This window comes from Verticillium nonalfalfae (assembly GCF_003724135.2).
Source record: "Verticillium nonalfalfae strain VnAa140/NRRL 66861 chromosome Unknown scaffold_259, whole genome shotgun sequence".
Lineage (NCBI taxonomy): Eukaryota > Fungi > Ascomycota > Sordariomycetes > Glomerellales > Plectosphaerellaceae > Verticillium > Verticillium nonalfalfae.
Window position 1 is genome coordinate 394 of NW_021167484.1, and position 15,061 is coordinate 15,454.

A 15,061-nucleotide genomic window follows, 5' to 3' on the forward strand; every position below is an offset into this window, starting at 1 on the left:
TAGAGCATGCCCTGTCTGTTTCCGGGTGCGACAGTGGTACGCGGAACCCGGCCGGCCGGAGAAGAGGAATCAAAAAAGTTGAGACTTGTCTACCCAAAATTCTAGGAACCCCCTCTTTGCCACACCTTGATTATCGCCGAGTCGGGTGCTGGATATGTGTACGGCATGTCGTCGACAGTCTAAATCCAGCCTCATACCCTCCTCCCTCCCTTGGCCTCATCGTTACCCGGGACGATCCTCCACGCCCGCCCGCCACCCATCTTAGTCGTGGGGCCGGGGGGGTGTTCAAAAAAGGGAGACAGAGAGAGGCAAATTGAACAGGTCCAGCCGGGCGCATCACGGCCGTACGGCCGTCAGGGCACAATGAGGCAACACATAGGCCAGAATCCGCTGATCCCAGCCCAGAAGCCCCAAATACCCCGGCTCCAAGATACCTACTTAGCTAGTACAGCACAGCGCATACCCCCCTCCCCACCACCCCCTTCTCTCTCCACTCCAGGCGCCGGCGTTGTCAACCCGTGTGCCGCGCTGTCGCTGGGGTACCTCTGACCCCCTAGGGTTCTCATCCTCTCGCTATCGACGCGTTCCATCTCCGTGAATGCGCCGGTCAAACAACGCCGCGCTCTCCTTGTTTCTTATTGACTTGCCCATCTCATTGCCTGCCGTTCACGTGAGCGCAGCGAGACCGACGCTGAGGTTCGTGTCTTGGGGGCACCCCTGTCTGTGCTGGCTCAGACCTGTCGGAAAGACAGGATCCTGGCAGTCACGCAAAGGACAGCCTGCGGCCTGCCGCCTCCACCCACGCACACTATTTGGTGCATGGGATAGTAGGATCCATGGCGGCACGACAGGTCGGGAACCCGTGCGGGCAGGCCCATTGTGACGTTGCCGAATAGCCCAAGGCACACGAACCGCGGACAATTTGCGATCAGCGCTCGCCTGCGAGGTGCCAGGCACCCTTGTTTGCCTTGATCACTGACGAGAAATGTGACGAGCTGTCAGCGTCGTCGCTTGAGGTCAGACATGCGCAATCTGGAAAGTCTGGCTGGCCCTCAGATTGCCAGGCTGTTCTCGCCATGCGTGATCAGAACCGGCTGGTCTCTAGGTCGAGAGTTGTGCCAATCCTCGGACAAGGAGGTCCCACATGGAGTGCTGGACTACTAGGCTCGTCGACCAGCCGATTACTCGAGGGCAGGTGTGCTTTTTCTGGCGAAAAAAGCTTGACATTTGACATATTTCTCCGCAGTGCCTCCGTGCTCCTTTCAGCTCATGATTGATAGGCGAGGACATGGGAAAATCTGAATCAATGAGTGAATGTTTGGTGGTCATCTTCTATACGGTTCGCTCGACACCCATCGCTGAAGTTGCCCCGCGTCTACCCTCCCTCATGAGGTAGTGAAAATCCCGCCCCCGATCCCGAAACATGAACAGGCCAAGGTTAGACCAAAAGAAGTAATGTGGATAAAAGAGAGAAGAAGAAGAGAAGAAGTAAAGATGAATCCACCTCTCATTGCATGGAGGTTGTCTCGCGTGAGCTGTTGTAGTCCGTCTGCCCTCATTGCCTCCCATTGCCTACCCGTATCGAGCCGCGCCCGTCTGCCCGAAATGAGTGTATTCGGCCGAATATGCGCTTCAAGAAGCATAAAAAAGAAATAAACAAAAAAATGATGAAGAAACGGCCGGGAAGCGCCTGCTTAGGCACGCATCCCTCTGCCACCACGACTCTGTGGCGAGCCTGTGGGCGCCCTGCTGTTACCACCGCTGTTGCAAATCATGTCGCCGCATGCCTGCTTCGCGGCTCGTCGGCCCTGTTGGATTTCAGCGGACTGTCCCATGCCCATTGAATCGTCGTCGGTATCAAAAGTTTGGGGTGACTCGGCCTCCACTTTATATGCTCGCGTGTCGATATCATTGAGCACCTGCTCGCGTTCTCCAGGGCTGAGGTCAATGGTAGCAAAGGAGCTCGCGCTGTTTGGCAAGTCGTCTCGAACCGAGTAATCGTGAATAAAAGAGGAAGGAGTAGCTGAGGGTAGTTGTTGACGTCCGCGGTCGTCGTCGCGTGGAGTCGCTGTGCTGCGTTGGCGCTCGTTAAGTTTGCGCCTTCGGCGGGTGCTCAACTTGACGTCCCCTTTCCAGGCGTCCATCCAAACGTGTGAGAGGCCAAGCTCGACCATGCGCATCTCAATATTGCCAACATTAAAGTCTGCTTGAGGATTGCCTCCAAGTTCTTTAAATTTCAGGTGCACCTGTCGATAGTACTGTTGTTCGACTTGTCTGGCCGCTTCCACAAGAATCGTGTCCTAGAGGGAATGTGAGCGGGATCATTCTTTTGGCGAGGGGTCAGCCTTGCAAACTTACATCCTTTTCATGCCACTGTATCCACTTGGACTTTGCTCTTGAGACTTTCATTTGGAGCGCGGCCCGATCAAACTGCGTCTTGAATCTCTCGTTGTATTCCCGTGTAATGGGGTCCCACATCCCCTTACCCTTGTTGTCGCTGTATTTGGCGCGCAGCTCGAAAAGAAACTTGTCCGTGTCAGGCATGCCTTCCTTGAAATCCAAAGGCTCAGAGTTGCCGTGGCTAGGGGGGAAGGCGATGCTCCGAGAAGCGTCCTTCTCCCTTGTTCCTTCCCGTCCGCCGGTCGAGTGCGGCGGCTGACGACCTCGTATGCGAGTTCGTTTCGCAACACGGGGAGGGGCCGGCTGACCCCGCCTTACTTGGGTTCCGCTCGTGTTAGGTGGTAGCGTGTAGCCCCCATTGTGTATCATGCGCAAGTCTTCGTTGCTCGGGCTTCTGTATTGCGGCGATCGATAGTGGTTCAGTTGCGTCTGGTTGAGGCTTGGTGCGTCGGGGGACGGCATGATGTGGCGATGCATGTTGTGGTGCTGCATATCCATGTCCATCTCCTGTTCGGGCTTGACAGCGAGTATGCTTGGCGCTAGTGTTGTGTTCATGTGTTGCTGCTGTTGCCCCATGTTATGGGGTAGGTAGTAAGGGTGGTGATGCATCTGTTGCGCCGGCGCAGTGACCTGCTCTGGTTCGGTCGAGGAGACCCCAAAGGATCCGAAGTAAGGCTCCGGCGGCTCAGGGATATCCTCCTTGTGGTGGTGGTGGTGGCTCTGTGACGACTCGGAAAGAATGTAGCCCATCTCGAACTGACCATCAGTGGTAGGCGGCTGCATGGTCAGCGGCGAAGCTGCTTGGCTCGAAGGCGCCGTCCCCATATCATATGGAGTGCCCCAGTACATCTTGGCTGTCCCCGGGGGAGTATGTTGCTGGATGCTGGGTGTTGTCGAAGAAGGATATCGGCTCATAAGCTGTGATCGCTGTTGTAGGGGAGGTGATCCGGCGCTGGAAATGGGCGTGAGCAGGCTGGTGTCACAATGATGTGGTTGATTGAAGGACGAGGCCTGAGACGCGCAGTATTAGCCCAGCAAAGAATGGATGAATGCTCGAGTGGATGGACACCCGCAGGGAGAGAGTGGTAGGGTTGGTCATATATGTGAAGGAATAAACGTACAGCACTGTACGGAGTGGTAGCAAAAGAAGAGCCAGTCGTTCGTACGGTAGAAGAGCAGCCGTCATGTAGGTCCTCTGGGAGGCCGTCTGTTCGGACATGGGAAGGAGGTGGGAGGTAGTGGAGGTCTGTCATGGCCATCTGGAAAAATTGGGGCTGCGTGAGCTGCAATTGACGTTCACGGACCTGACCAAGGCGTTGTGGTGCTTGTTGGCGGTAAGAAGATCTTTGATGTCTTCTTGTCTGTCTTTGGAAGGTGGGCAGATGTGGATGTTGGGGGTCCCGGTTTGCGATCGAATGAAGTCGAGCAACAGATTGATATAGAAGAAAGATGGGGGGTGGGGAGGGCTGATGAGCATGTGGTGTGTCTTGTCAGGCACAGGCACAGGAACAAGAGCGAGAACAGAGTCGAGTCGAATCAGCCTCTGGCCTTAGACATGGTCATCAAGGAGGTGGAGGAGAGTGGATGAAGTCGCAAAGTGAGCCTTGCGAAGGCGCAGACATCGCGGGTCTAAGTATGAAGGATGGAGAAGATGGAGCTTCTGTATATCAGGCGGCGCTGAAGAGCAAACGGGTAGAACGCAGACACTTCTCCCCAGGGCTTGACGTAGGGTATTGCTCCCGTCTTGCACAGGTAGCACCCCGGGTCGTCCGACCCCCTGCTCGGCGCGACAAGGGTTAGCACACAGCTCCACCACCATCAGTCTGGCCGCCGATGTATACATGGTAGGGGTACATGGGACCCTGCTGTGGTCTGGCTAGGCAGCGTCTTCTGGGTGCTGTGCTGCATGCGGAGACGGGGATGCGAGCGATTCTCTCGCAGACGATAGCCGCCGTTGCTTTTTTAGAGCGGGACGGGCTGACGGGCTTGACGGGTACTGCCAGGCGTAGCACCCTTCCATTCAGGCGTGTTTCCAAGACGAGAGCACGCCGGTGGTCCAGGGTGGAGGGGTGTCGCCAGAGAACTGGAGAGTCAAGACAAAAAGCCAGCAGAGCGCGCCGATATCATCACAGGGGTCGTTCTCAAGCATCCGTGACTAGAGCGAGAGACAGGCGGGCAGATCTTTCGTGGACGAACGAGCCATGGTTTGCTTCTCTGCGGCTCTAGTATGTGAGGCGCCTAAGTGAGGGACGAGCTTTGCGAGCTCGGCCATTATTGTCCGTGGCGGAAACAGACCAGGCGCGTTTCCGCATGGTTGAGATATGGGCATGAGACAGCGTCCCACAGGCTTTCCAATGAGCAGTGCACCGCCGAGATGGATCCCTGTACGATATGGGGTCGTCTCTGAACTGTAGTATGGCCACAGGCGATGGGTTCACGGTAGGCCATAACGAAATTGACGATGAACGGCAGCGTGCAATGGGTTTCTGCCGTGCGCAAGGCAGAAGAGCATGGGAGCTCATCAGTAGTCAGGTCCTTGTCTCTAAGCCATTGACTGGCACGGAAAGGCTAGCTTTGGTCTAACGCCTTGATTGCACTTGTACTCTGGAGTGGTCAGTCGTCAGAGCCAAGGGCGGCATGACTCTGCAGCAGTTGCCTTGAGGTAGATCGAGGAGGGGCGGCTTGTTGGCAGCACCAACAAGGCGTGGCAGAGATGGCAGTTGTGCGCGGCGACTGGCATGCCACAACGGGGATTTGATGGTGCGGTGGGTGCGGTTGATGTGAAGAGCTGGCCACCAGACAACGTCACGAAGCAGGCAGCTCGACTGATCCTCGGGGCGCCGGCGACAAGGCAGCAGTCGTGATTGCCATTGTCCTTCATCTCTTCTTTTTCGCATTCCTCCGGTGTGCCTCGCCTCGGCCTGAAGAGGCGGCCAAGCGTGGTGGGGGGAAACGGCAGATTGCGCAGCAGCGACCTTGAATTAATGGGTTCCCCCTTCCGCCCCCCACCCCCTGGTCTCCTTGTCAGAGGGCAAAGGACAGCCCCAGCTATGGATTTGCGGCCGGACCTGGCCCGGACTGGTTGACAAGACCTGGGGGCCTCAGCCCCTTTGCCATTGAGATGGAACACTTGACGGGAGAAATGGAAATGGGAGTGTGCGATGGGCTGTGGTGGAGAAGAAACAGCGAGAGAGAGGTCATGGGGAGGGAGGCACAAAGAGCGAAAGAGAGGGACAGAGAGCAGCAAAGCTGGTCCTGGCCCAGTGTCTGGTGTGAGTGATTGCGACGTAATGATTCGGTTCAGGTTTCGGGGACTGCGGGTGACAGACGTGCGAGCCGTGCCAAGAACTCTCCTCGAAGCAGGGGTGTTCGACCTCGGTAGGGGTACGTGTATTTGGCACGAGAACGTCGAACGAGCACGGCAACGAGCGAGTGCTCTGTGCTTTTCGGGTCAACGCCTGGAGGTGTGCTTTAACGACACTCCCCGTCTTGACAGTCCTCGTCTTGACAGAGACTCGCGAACGAGCGATGCTGACATCGTACTTGTACAAAATAAAGGCAGGGTAGAACCCTGTCTTTGGCCGCCTGTCTTGCCCTCTGCTGTGTCGCGTCCGTCTTGGCAGATTGTGGGGACAGAACAAGGAGATGAGAGGCGTGGGCGGTCTGAGGTTCGCTCCGTCGAGTCTATGGGCAGATGGAGCGCGAGCGCGGATCTGAGGCCGTAAATCCTCCCGCATTTTGATCGGAGATGGCGCTACACTCGATGCGCCCAACTGTGCGCGACAACAGCCGGACATGTCAGGTCTCTGATGTGCTAGATGCCGTGAATGCCGCGGCCCCAAGAGGCAAAAGACGTTGGGTTGACGTGTACGAATCCGCGGTGGCTGCTGGCTTGGAGCCAACCACTAACGCTCCAGACGCTCCAGGGAGGGTCGATTGACGCGGTTGCAGGCGACTCGGTGGGACATATGATTGATCAAGGAAGCGATTGTCTGTCAAGTGACACACATGACAGGTGTGTGTGTGTGTGTGGGCAAGTGTATGTACTGGAGCTGGAGCTGGAGTCGCTGTAGCTTTAGCTACAGCTGGGACCAGGACTGGGACTGGAGCTGGTCCTCAAGCTGGAGGAGGGGTTGCATTGCCCTTTCCCCTTTCACTGAACTGGGAAAGGACGGGCAGGGAAGAAAAAGGAAGGGGGTGGATGGAGGAGGAGAAAAGCAGAGGGAGATGGGAGCCAGAAGTCTGAAGGTCCGCGTCCGGGATGGGAGAAAGGGCGAGGAAGGCGGGATGAGGACGAGTGAGTCTATTTCGCAGAACGCTGGTCCCACCTATGGGCCCGCCTTTACTCACACTATCGTAGGTGAGCCACTCACATACCCTACTCATCGCTACATCGCCCCACAGACGACTGGGGGTAACCAAACTGTCGGGTCGTTAGCTCCAGGCTAGCAGGGGCAACCCAGAGGGGAGTGACTTCTCAGCGTTCCAGTGTACCTGCCCCTACCCCTTGTTCATGCCTGCCACTAACCCGAGGTCGGACCATGTTGGGCGTCTATCCGTCTGGAAGTCACTGTTCATGACTTTGGCAGGACCAGGGGCGGAACCCAGGCTTGGGCCAATGGGCACTCGATGCTTCCACTTACCTTGCGCTAATGCCCTATTGAGGTAAGAGCCCTTGTCACACGCGCGCGTCTGCCGAATGTGAATGCACTTGCCATTGGCCTGCAGCAGACAATAGACGAGATCGCCGCGATGTTGACACCAACACCGCAAGAAAAGCCCCAACGCCCACCACATGCCAACACACACACACACACACACCCTCACACCCTCGCACTCGCACGCCTTCACGTCTTCACACGCCCTCCCCCCTCCTTCCCGCTCTTTCGCCCTTCCTCTTCTTTCCATGCCTCTATTCAAGTCCTTGGACCTTCTTCCTTGCACCCACCACCATCGATCCCCGCCAAGGTACCCGCAAAGCCCCCCTCGGCTTCAATGACCCAATGTACATTCCCTGCTCCCTCATCACATCACACTTCCGCAATGTTCTCTACGCTGCTCGATCCGAGCAGACGCTCAGGTAAGGTACCCGAAACGCAAGTCCATCACATCACACGGCACTACTTGCAGATACCCGTCCCTTTCGACAGCACCTAGTAAGTATTCGGAAGACCAGGGAGCATGGCTCTCACGACTGTTCGATTCATGGTCTTCTCATGGCATTGATCAAGTTCGCCTTGTAGTGACAGGGTGGACACATCAGATGAGCATAGCCATCATTATGCGACCCGACGGTCTGGAGTCACACCCTCAACGCCCCCTTTGCCTCGATTCGTGGCAATGCTCCTGGACCAGAAATGGCATCATCATCATCATGATCATCATCGTGGCGGTCATGATGGGGGCCGCCAATGGCTGAGGTGTTACCCGCATCAGCAAGTGAAACTCAACCGCCCCCAAAGTCTCCGGCTTTGGTGACTGAAAATCGTTTGCAGGGGCCACGGCCAGGGAGAAAGTAGACACAGGCTCCGGGGGGTAGATCAGCTCGGGAGGAAGGCATTGTAGCCTTACCAGCACTGACATATCAACCTTGGGTCTCTTCGACGGGCCACCGCGGCAGTGTTCTCTTCTCTGCATGCCTGATACCACCTCGTCCGCGGCCTGCCCCCCCCTCCCTCCCACTTACGGCACAGAACCTGTTACGGTGAAGCATAGCCCGATATGGAGGCATTGGCTGTCGCTATGTGGCCTATCAGGCACCTTGATTCTGGGACTCTGCAAGGCCTCATGCAGCTTCTAAGCGCCTGGGATGCCCTTTCAGCCGCCCCCGATGAGCATCGTCACATTGACCATGGCCGCTGGCGCGTTTGTTGCCGACCCTGAGGCGCGATATCCAGCTAGGATCGGCCCTTAGAATGACCTGTTCGTCCATCCAACATGGCTCGTGGTCGGCTTTGCTGCAGCAGCAGCCTGTTGTATCAAGACAACATGCATATGAGCGCTACCAGTTCCTCGGGTCGTCTGTGTGACGTGCCCTCGCATTATTCGTCTGATTTGCTGGCCCAGGCGTGACCAGATACTCCAAATATCCCCATCTTCTACATCGTGTGTGATTTGAGACCAAAATGGGCGGCTCACTTTCTTGTGGTGTGGTTGACGCGGTTCTTGATCGCTCGCAATGCCCTGTTGCGGGCCTTGTAGCCACAAAGTTCTCTTCCGCGGCGCTTATTGTCAAGACGTGGTACTACATTGCTGCAGATCAGATCGAGTCAACTGTCAGCCGGCAACATCCAGAAACGCTCTCATTGCCGCGTCTAGCTTCAGGCCAGCGTATTCAATGCTCCAAATTCAGTCAAGGCCAACAAGCGCCCTTCTAGCTGTGCTTGTCCTCGCGTCTCCACCGCAAACCGGGCAATGATTCCGAAATCCAGCTGCCTCACATCACACCCCTGGCCGGATAAAGCGGTTTCTTAGCAAACAACCCGCCAGAGTGATGGACGCAGTCCCTTCGTATACACCCAGCAATCCTTTCTTGAATACTGCCCCCCGTATGGTCTCTTTTTTGGACATGACCCCAACCAACATTCTCGGCGTGGTTGGACAAGAGCTTGCGCCTGAGATTGGATAGAGACTGACTCGTCTCCCATCTTGCTTCCGCCTGGACAGACACAGCGCTTCCCCCCTGACATCCATCCCTCGCATGTGTCGCCGGTAGAATCACCGCTCTACGGTCTGAGGCAACCCTTCTGCCCCCTTGCTCCGGCAGGGCAAGGGGTGTGGTGGTGCCTAGATGTCCAGCGGCCGCCTGTGTACACCTACCTACCGCTTTTGCCATCGGCTCATCGGTGGCTCCTCTCTTTCCCCCACCATCTGGGCCAGTCGCAGCTCTGATTTTGCCACCCGTTCGGTGCGTGATGGACAGGCTGTGTTTGTCACAGTGGACGCCCCTGCCGTGGGGCACTATGCATTAGACCAATGGTCCCCTGGACAAGCCATCCACCTTCTTACCGAGTCCCTCAGAGAGTCGATGCGGTTTAGTATGTTCTCATGAAGGGCGTCTTATTGTCGGTCTTGTTGTTCGAGCGGAGTTCCTCCTCCTTGTCTTCTTCATGGAGGGACGGTACGACGGTCTGCCTTCAGACTAGGAGTTCTGCCTCCTCTAGCGGCGTGTCATTAAATGTCGACTCGAATCGACCTGACTGGAGTGATTTCCACTTGGCTTGACCTGTCCTCTGGTGAAATCACAAGCGCGGTGTGTCTGGACCACGTATAATCCGAGTGTTGCATGTGTGGTATGCAACGCGTGCTATCTTCTTCGGCAGTCATCCTGCCCATCATCTCCGGCACGCGCCATGAGACTCTTCTTGTTTCCCTACCCACCTTACCAACTCCTGCATTCTGGAACCCCCCAATGAGAGGTTGAGGTAGGTCGCAAGCAGAACGGCTTTTGCTCTGGTGTACAATATTCGCACCAGTTGGCGGGGCCACTAAGCCTTGACATGACCAACACGGTCTCTCGTGGCGCCAGTTGGGGCACTCACTCTCTGAAAACGGTACCACCTGGAACTTAGCTCTGAGAGCCAGAGACACGCACAGCCAACAAGACGGCCTATGGCGGGCGCTGCGGCGCTGTCAGAAAAGGGCCTTCAGGGGGCGCGGGGAGGGACGGGAGGATGACGAGGACGGCCGCCGAGTGAACACGAGTCTCGTGCGAGGTAACATTGACTCCAGAGCCACCCACTTCTCTTGGTTGTGGTCCGAAAGGGTATCATACCCCGATTTACGGTCAGGAGGGGTCGTGCCAGGCAGGGCCTCACACAGAAAGGAAAAAAGAAGAAGAACTTGTTGGTCCATTATCCAGGACTGCTGCGCGCGCCGTTGGTCCGGTTTGAAACGCGAGGCGGAAAAGAATGCCTTGTCTTGTGAGGCTTTGCCCCCTCGCGTAGAGCAACGGGAAAGGTGCGCCTTATACCTGCAAAGAAAGGCCGTGCCAATGTTTCCAGCATCGCGTCTCGGCCGTTCATGAGGCCACAACAGCGGCCCGTCCTCGGGGTCCACTGCATGACTCCTTTTTATGATTTTGAAGCTGGGTCTCTATCTGGCGGCCCAAAAGACGGCCTTCTAAGGCTCTCTCTCTTCACGATTTTCTACTTTCTGATTGTCCTTGTCCCCTTGATTGGCCTCACTCATGGGTCGCTGGCCGGCCGTCTTTTCCAGTCTGCCTTCAGTAGCGTCGATATGGGAATGCAATCTGTATTTGATCGTTTTCGTGGGAAGCTACAGCACCAGGCATCGTACGATGGCCAAGATGAGGCTCCTGAGCAAGGCAGAAGAGGCTGTAACTAAGACGAGAAAGGGATGATTATGAGGAAACTGACTCTGCAATTGTGCTTCGTATCAAAAGCGAGAACCCTAATCCAAACCAAGAAGGCCTTCGGCGCTCGGCGGATTCCAAACTGGCATGGCATATGCACACACCTGAAGCGTTTCAACTGTGGGCCGTCATGAGGAAACAAGCCACCGAATCCATGGCGTGTTTGATCCTCTTTCCCAATAGTACAGAGCTAGCCTGCGAGCCTGCCATCCATGAGAAACACTGCACGATATCTAGAAGCCCAGATGCGAGCAGAGGAACCACAACACCCCCAAAAGACGGAAACGCGCCCGCCCCCAAGGCAGCCTTCACACAATCGTCCCGGGCCTCTCTTGTTTCAAAAACACGCGATCTCCAAGCCCAGGGCATGGTCGCTGTCGTGACTCCAAGATTTCGAATCGGGGAGGCAGAGGGGCGAGGGGGCGGTTTGCGGTTGGTGCCATTCGCAACGACGACACGAGCGCAAGCGATGCAAATGGCCATGATCGCTTATGTCAAAGGAACAAAGGTCTGCGTTTCTCTCTCTCTCTCGCTTTCCTTCACATACATACGCACACACTCTTTGAATTTTCTCGGGGCCGATACATGGGCAACGAGGTGATGCGTTGGTTGGCTGAATAGATGACCAACTGGCTTCCGTCTGAAACGACAGGAGCGATTGTATACAGGGCGGGCGTGAGGCGACTTAGTTCTGTGAATCCATGGGATCAAAAGCGATCTCCTGACAAGGCGTATTCTTCTCCCTTACTTGCCTGGTGACGCGAGGCAAGGTGCCTGCTGTAACTCGTGGCTGTTCAATAGCAAATCTACAACCACCGCCACACAAGGTCAGCGCAAACTCAAATCACTGGTGGTCCATGTTGGAAACACTACGTGCCTGCTCATGACAACACAGCTCCAAGCACATAGAGCACACCATGACAATAAGGTTCACATGAGAAAGTGCACACGAGACGTTGAATTCATTACGAACATGTTAATGTATCAGCTCCGTCCCTCCGCTCCATGACCTCGATGATAAGCCCGAAAGAGCAAATGAAAACGCCAACTCCATTTCCCATCCCCATCCATTGCCATGCTCTGATATACCAGCCCAACAAACACATGGCAAACCAAAAGACAGGAAGAACAAACCCAAAATGCAACACTCTTTTGAAGAATTAGACGAAACGCGAGAAAAAGAACTCAGACGAAAAACCGTGTCGAAATGTGGCCCTCGCCGCCTGTCCGTCATGAGTCGTCATCATGACCGTGTCGACATGAGCGGAGAAAAGAGACGTCCTTTCACACGGGATATCACAACTAAGAACAAGAAGAAAGTGCAGGTGATGCGAGAGAATTTGAGAACGAAGAATGTGCTCGCAAGACTCGTTGAGAGCCTTGGTTTGATGCAGCTGGTCACGGAGTTGTCTTCACTCTTGTTGAGATTGTAATGAACCAGAAGCCTTTTGTATCGGGGACCTTTCAACTTAGAGACCCGAAAGAGTTGATAGCGGCAGAAATGGCCCCGGAGTAATGATGGGAACCTTTTTCTTGGGGGGGATGTGCGTTCTAGGCACCTTCGAGAGGCTGGGCGAATGAGTAGTTGAAGTCTAGCAGGCCGTCTAGCATCCAGTGTTGGGGGTCGAAGAAGTCATAGTTGGTGTTGTCCGTATAATTGATGCCGCTCAAGAGGTTGCTATTGGTGCCGTTTGTCGCCGCATTGCCGTTCGCGCCGGGTGGTGCTGCTAGGCTCGCGGCAGTGGTACCCGGCGTGAGGGCACCATTGGTCGGTGCCAGCATGTTGCCCGATGTCTGTGGCAGATTCTGCGCACCAGCAGTGGCAGGCATGAGTGTCGAATCCATGTGTGTCGATGAAGCCGAAGACTCGTTCGCTGAGTCCGGATTAGTAGGTTGTTTCAGGGCTATTGTGTGCGCGCCTGTTGTCAGTCACCGCAGTCACTCAGAAAGAAGACTTGGATGCATCGAGCCAGCGCACAGGGAAGGGAGGGAGGGGAATCAGGGGGGGTAGTTACCGTCCAGTGTGCCGCGGCCCTGGGCTTGATAGTCCTCACGCCAGCGCCATACCGAGTCGAACACGAGACTCATGCTGTGACGGCACCGAACCTTGAGCTGCAGGGTGTCATCGACAACAGGTCGGGGCGACACCTCGTCGTTCTTAACAGACTTGATGTCGTGTCGAGCGCCGTTCCACATCTGCACCATCAGCTCGGCGAGCCGAGACTGCAAATCATTGTTGATGACGCTGGTGGCGCGGATGGCGTTTAGTGTCTTGTGGAACAGACTGCGGCTGCGTTCGGCTTCGATGATTTCTGCGAAGAACGATTTGCTCAGCTTGAGGAGGGCAAATCCTGCCGCGACGAGCATCTGCTGGATGTAATTCGAAGCGTAGAGCAGAATGTGGCCAGCCGTGTTTTGACCTGGCGACGTCACCTTGTCGTCCTCGAGAATGTGGTCTAGGAAGGCCGTCGTTGCGCGCCAAAGGCCCATCAGATCATCCATGTAGCCCGGAGTGGTGTTGGAGTCAAAGAAACCGGCCAATCGGAGATGAAGAGCTGCGGCCCTGAGATGGAGGTTGACGATGGGCCCGAGATGCTGCGAAAGGATGGAAGCCTGAAGCTCTCCGTAGTCTCGCCGATAGACACGCATCAGCATGGCTCTGTGCTCGTCACCTGCGACGCCGCGCGAGTCGCTGGCGTTGCTGTACATCTCTTTGGACACCTTGTCGCAGAACCTTTCGATCTGCAGCCTCGCCTCGAGAACGGGCGATAGTTTAAAGGGGCCATCTTCGCCTCGTCTCACAGCCAGTGTCCAGTCGTACAGTGTCGACGCAGGCTGGCCGTAGCCTGTACCAATGGACTGGGCGACAATGTTGCACACGGCCCACGTCGTGACGCGGTCATGGAGCTGCTCCTTGTTCAGGTCGACGGAGACACGGGAGAAGTCCTGGGTGTGGTTCGGGCGATGCAGGCCAATGCCCGTGGCGGTCCTCAGCATGACGCCACAGAGAATGTGTGTAGGATCGGCCGTCGTCGTGCTTGTGGGCAGGGGCCAGGTGCACAACAAACAGAGCGCCTTGACGACGTAGTAGCTGCTGGGCACGTCGCCGATGGTCTGCCACAGCAGGCGCGTCAATGGGCCCGACAAGGTCGTCAGCAGAGTCGGGTCGGCGCTGTAGCGACGCGCAGCGACGGCGACAATGGTCCAGAAAAGGAGCGAGTGCTGCTGGTAGTACGTGTCGGGCGACTGCTGAGGGTTCAGGAAAGGCAGGTATGGGTGGTAGTAGTTGAAAAACATGTTGAAGAGCTGAGAGACCGAGTCCTCGGTCAAGCGGACGTTCTCCAGCTCGTGGGTATATCGTGGCATGTTGTAAGAGCCGCCTCTCTTGAGGTGCAGCAGGGAAGAGACAGCTTCGTCGGAGCCCATGAGTGAGGGGTTACGGGTGTGTGTATAGGCGGACGCGGCGACGGGGGACTGGAGGTCGTGGTCGTCGTCGTCGACGGTGAAGCCTTGGGCGTGGGCGCGACCGAGTTTTCTTCGCAGCGTGTCGATCTCTTTCTCCATCTCGGCGTGCTTGCTGCGCTTGCCGACGCGCTTGAAGTTGGACTCAATCTTGCAGTCAAGCTTGAGGCGATTGCAGCGCGAGCAGCTCTGGAAGGGGTCTTGGGCGACATCGCAGCGGAGCTGAGACATGGTCAGCAAGTAGTCAAGCTGATTTGACCTCCCATGGCCTTCATGTCGCCGAACCGCCGTGGCAGACGGTGCGCCGGCGGCTGGCTGGACGGGCGAGGACAAGAGGATCGAGGCAAAGGCGGGGGTGACTCACTTTCTGCTGGCGGCACTCGTTACACGCTCTCTTGACGCCAGGTTGACGCTTCTTTGGGTCGCCGTCGAGGAGGGTGTCGTCGTCATGGCCGGCCGGGCTGCCAGGGCTGCTCATGACCATGCTGTTTCGCTTTCTCTTGACGCCATTGGGTCCAACGCCAATGCTAATCGGCGTGTTGCCTGGACGGGCACTCACAGGACTGGTAGGACTGACAGGCGTGGCCCCGCCAGCGGCAGCAGCAGCAGACAGGATGGCGGCGCCGTCCATGACCATGGGCGAAGGCGGAAGGAGGGTGGAATAGGCTTGCTCCGAGCCGAGATGTCGGGGTGTGTGGCCAGTGTCCGGTGTCGCGATGGTTAGGTGAGGAGGAGGGCTGTGATGTTGAAGGGGGACGTCCGACCACGGAGGCTGGGGCGTACTTTGGGTCCAAGTTTTGCTTTACTGACCACGGGGAAATTTTA

General features: G+C 56.4%; 2 protein-coding genes across 2 annotated transcripts; both read right to left on the minus strand.

Moving 5' to 3' along the window:
* Nucleotides 1-1,694: 1,694 nt before the first annotated feature.
* Nucleotides 1,695-3,315, minus strand: D7B24_004552 (uncharacterized protein; the record flags this gene model as incomplete). Its single annotated transcript, XM_028638720.1, has 2 exons — nt 1,695-2,300; nt 2,359-3,315. 2 exons carry the CDS (start codon nt 3,313-3,315, stop codon nt 1,695-1,697), a joined length of 1,563 nt encoding a protein of 520 aa, XP_028490193.1.
* Nucleotides 3,316-12,325: 9,010 nt separating this feature from the next.
* D7B24_004553 (uncharacterized protein) lies at nt 12,326-14,873 on the minus strand (the record flags this gene model as incomplete). Its single annotated transcript, XM_028638721.1, has 3 exons — nt 12,326-12,693; nt 12,790-14,458; nt 14,601-14,873. The coding sequence occupies 3 exons, from the start codon at nt 14,871-14,873 to the stop codon at nt 12,326-12,328; spliced, it is 2,310 nt and encodes a 769-aa protein (XP_028490194.1).
* Nucleotides 14,874-15,061: the final 188 nt, after the last annotated feature.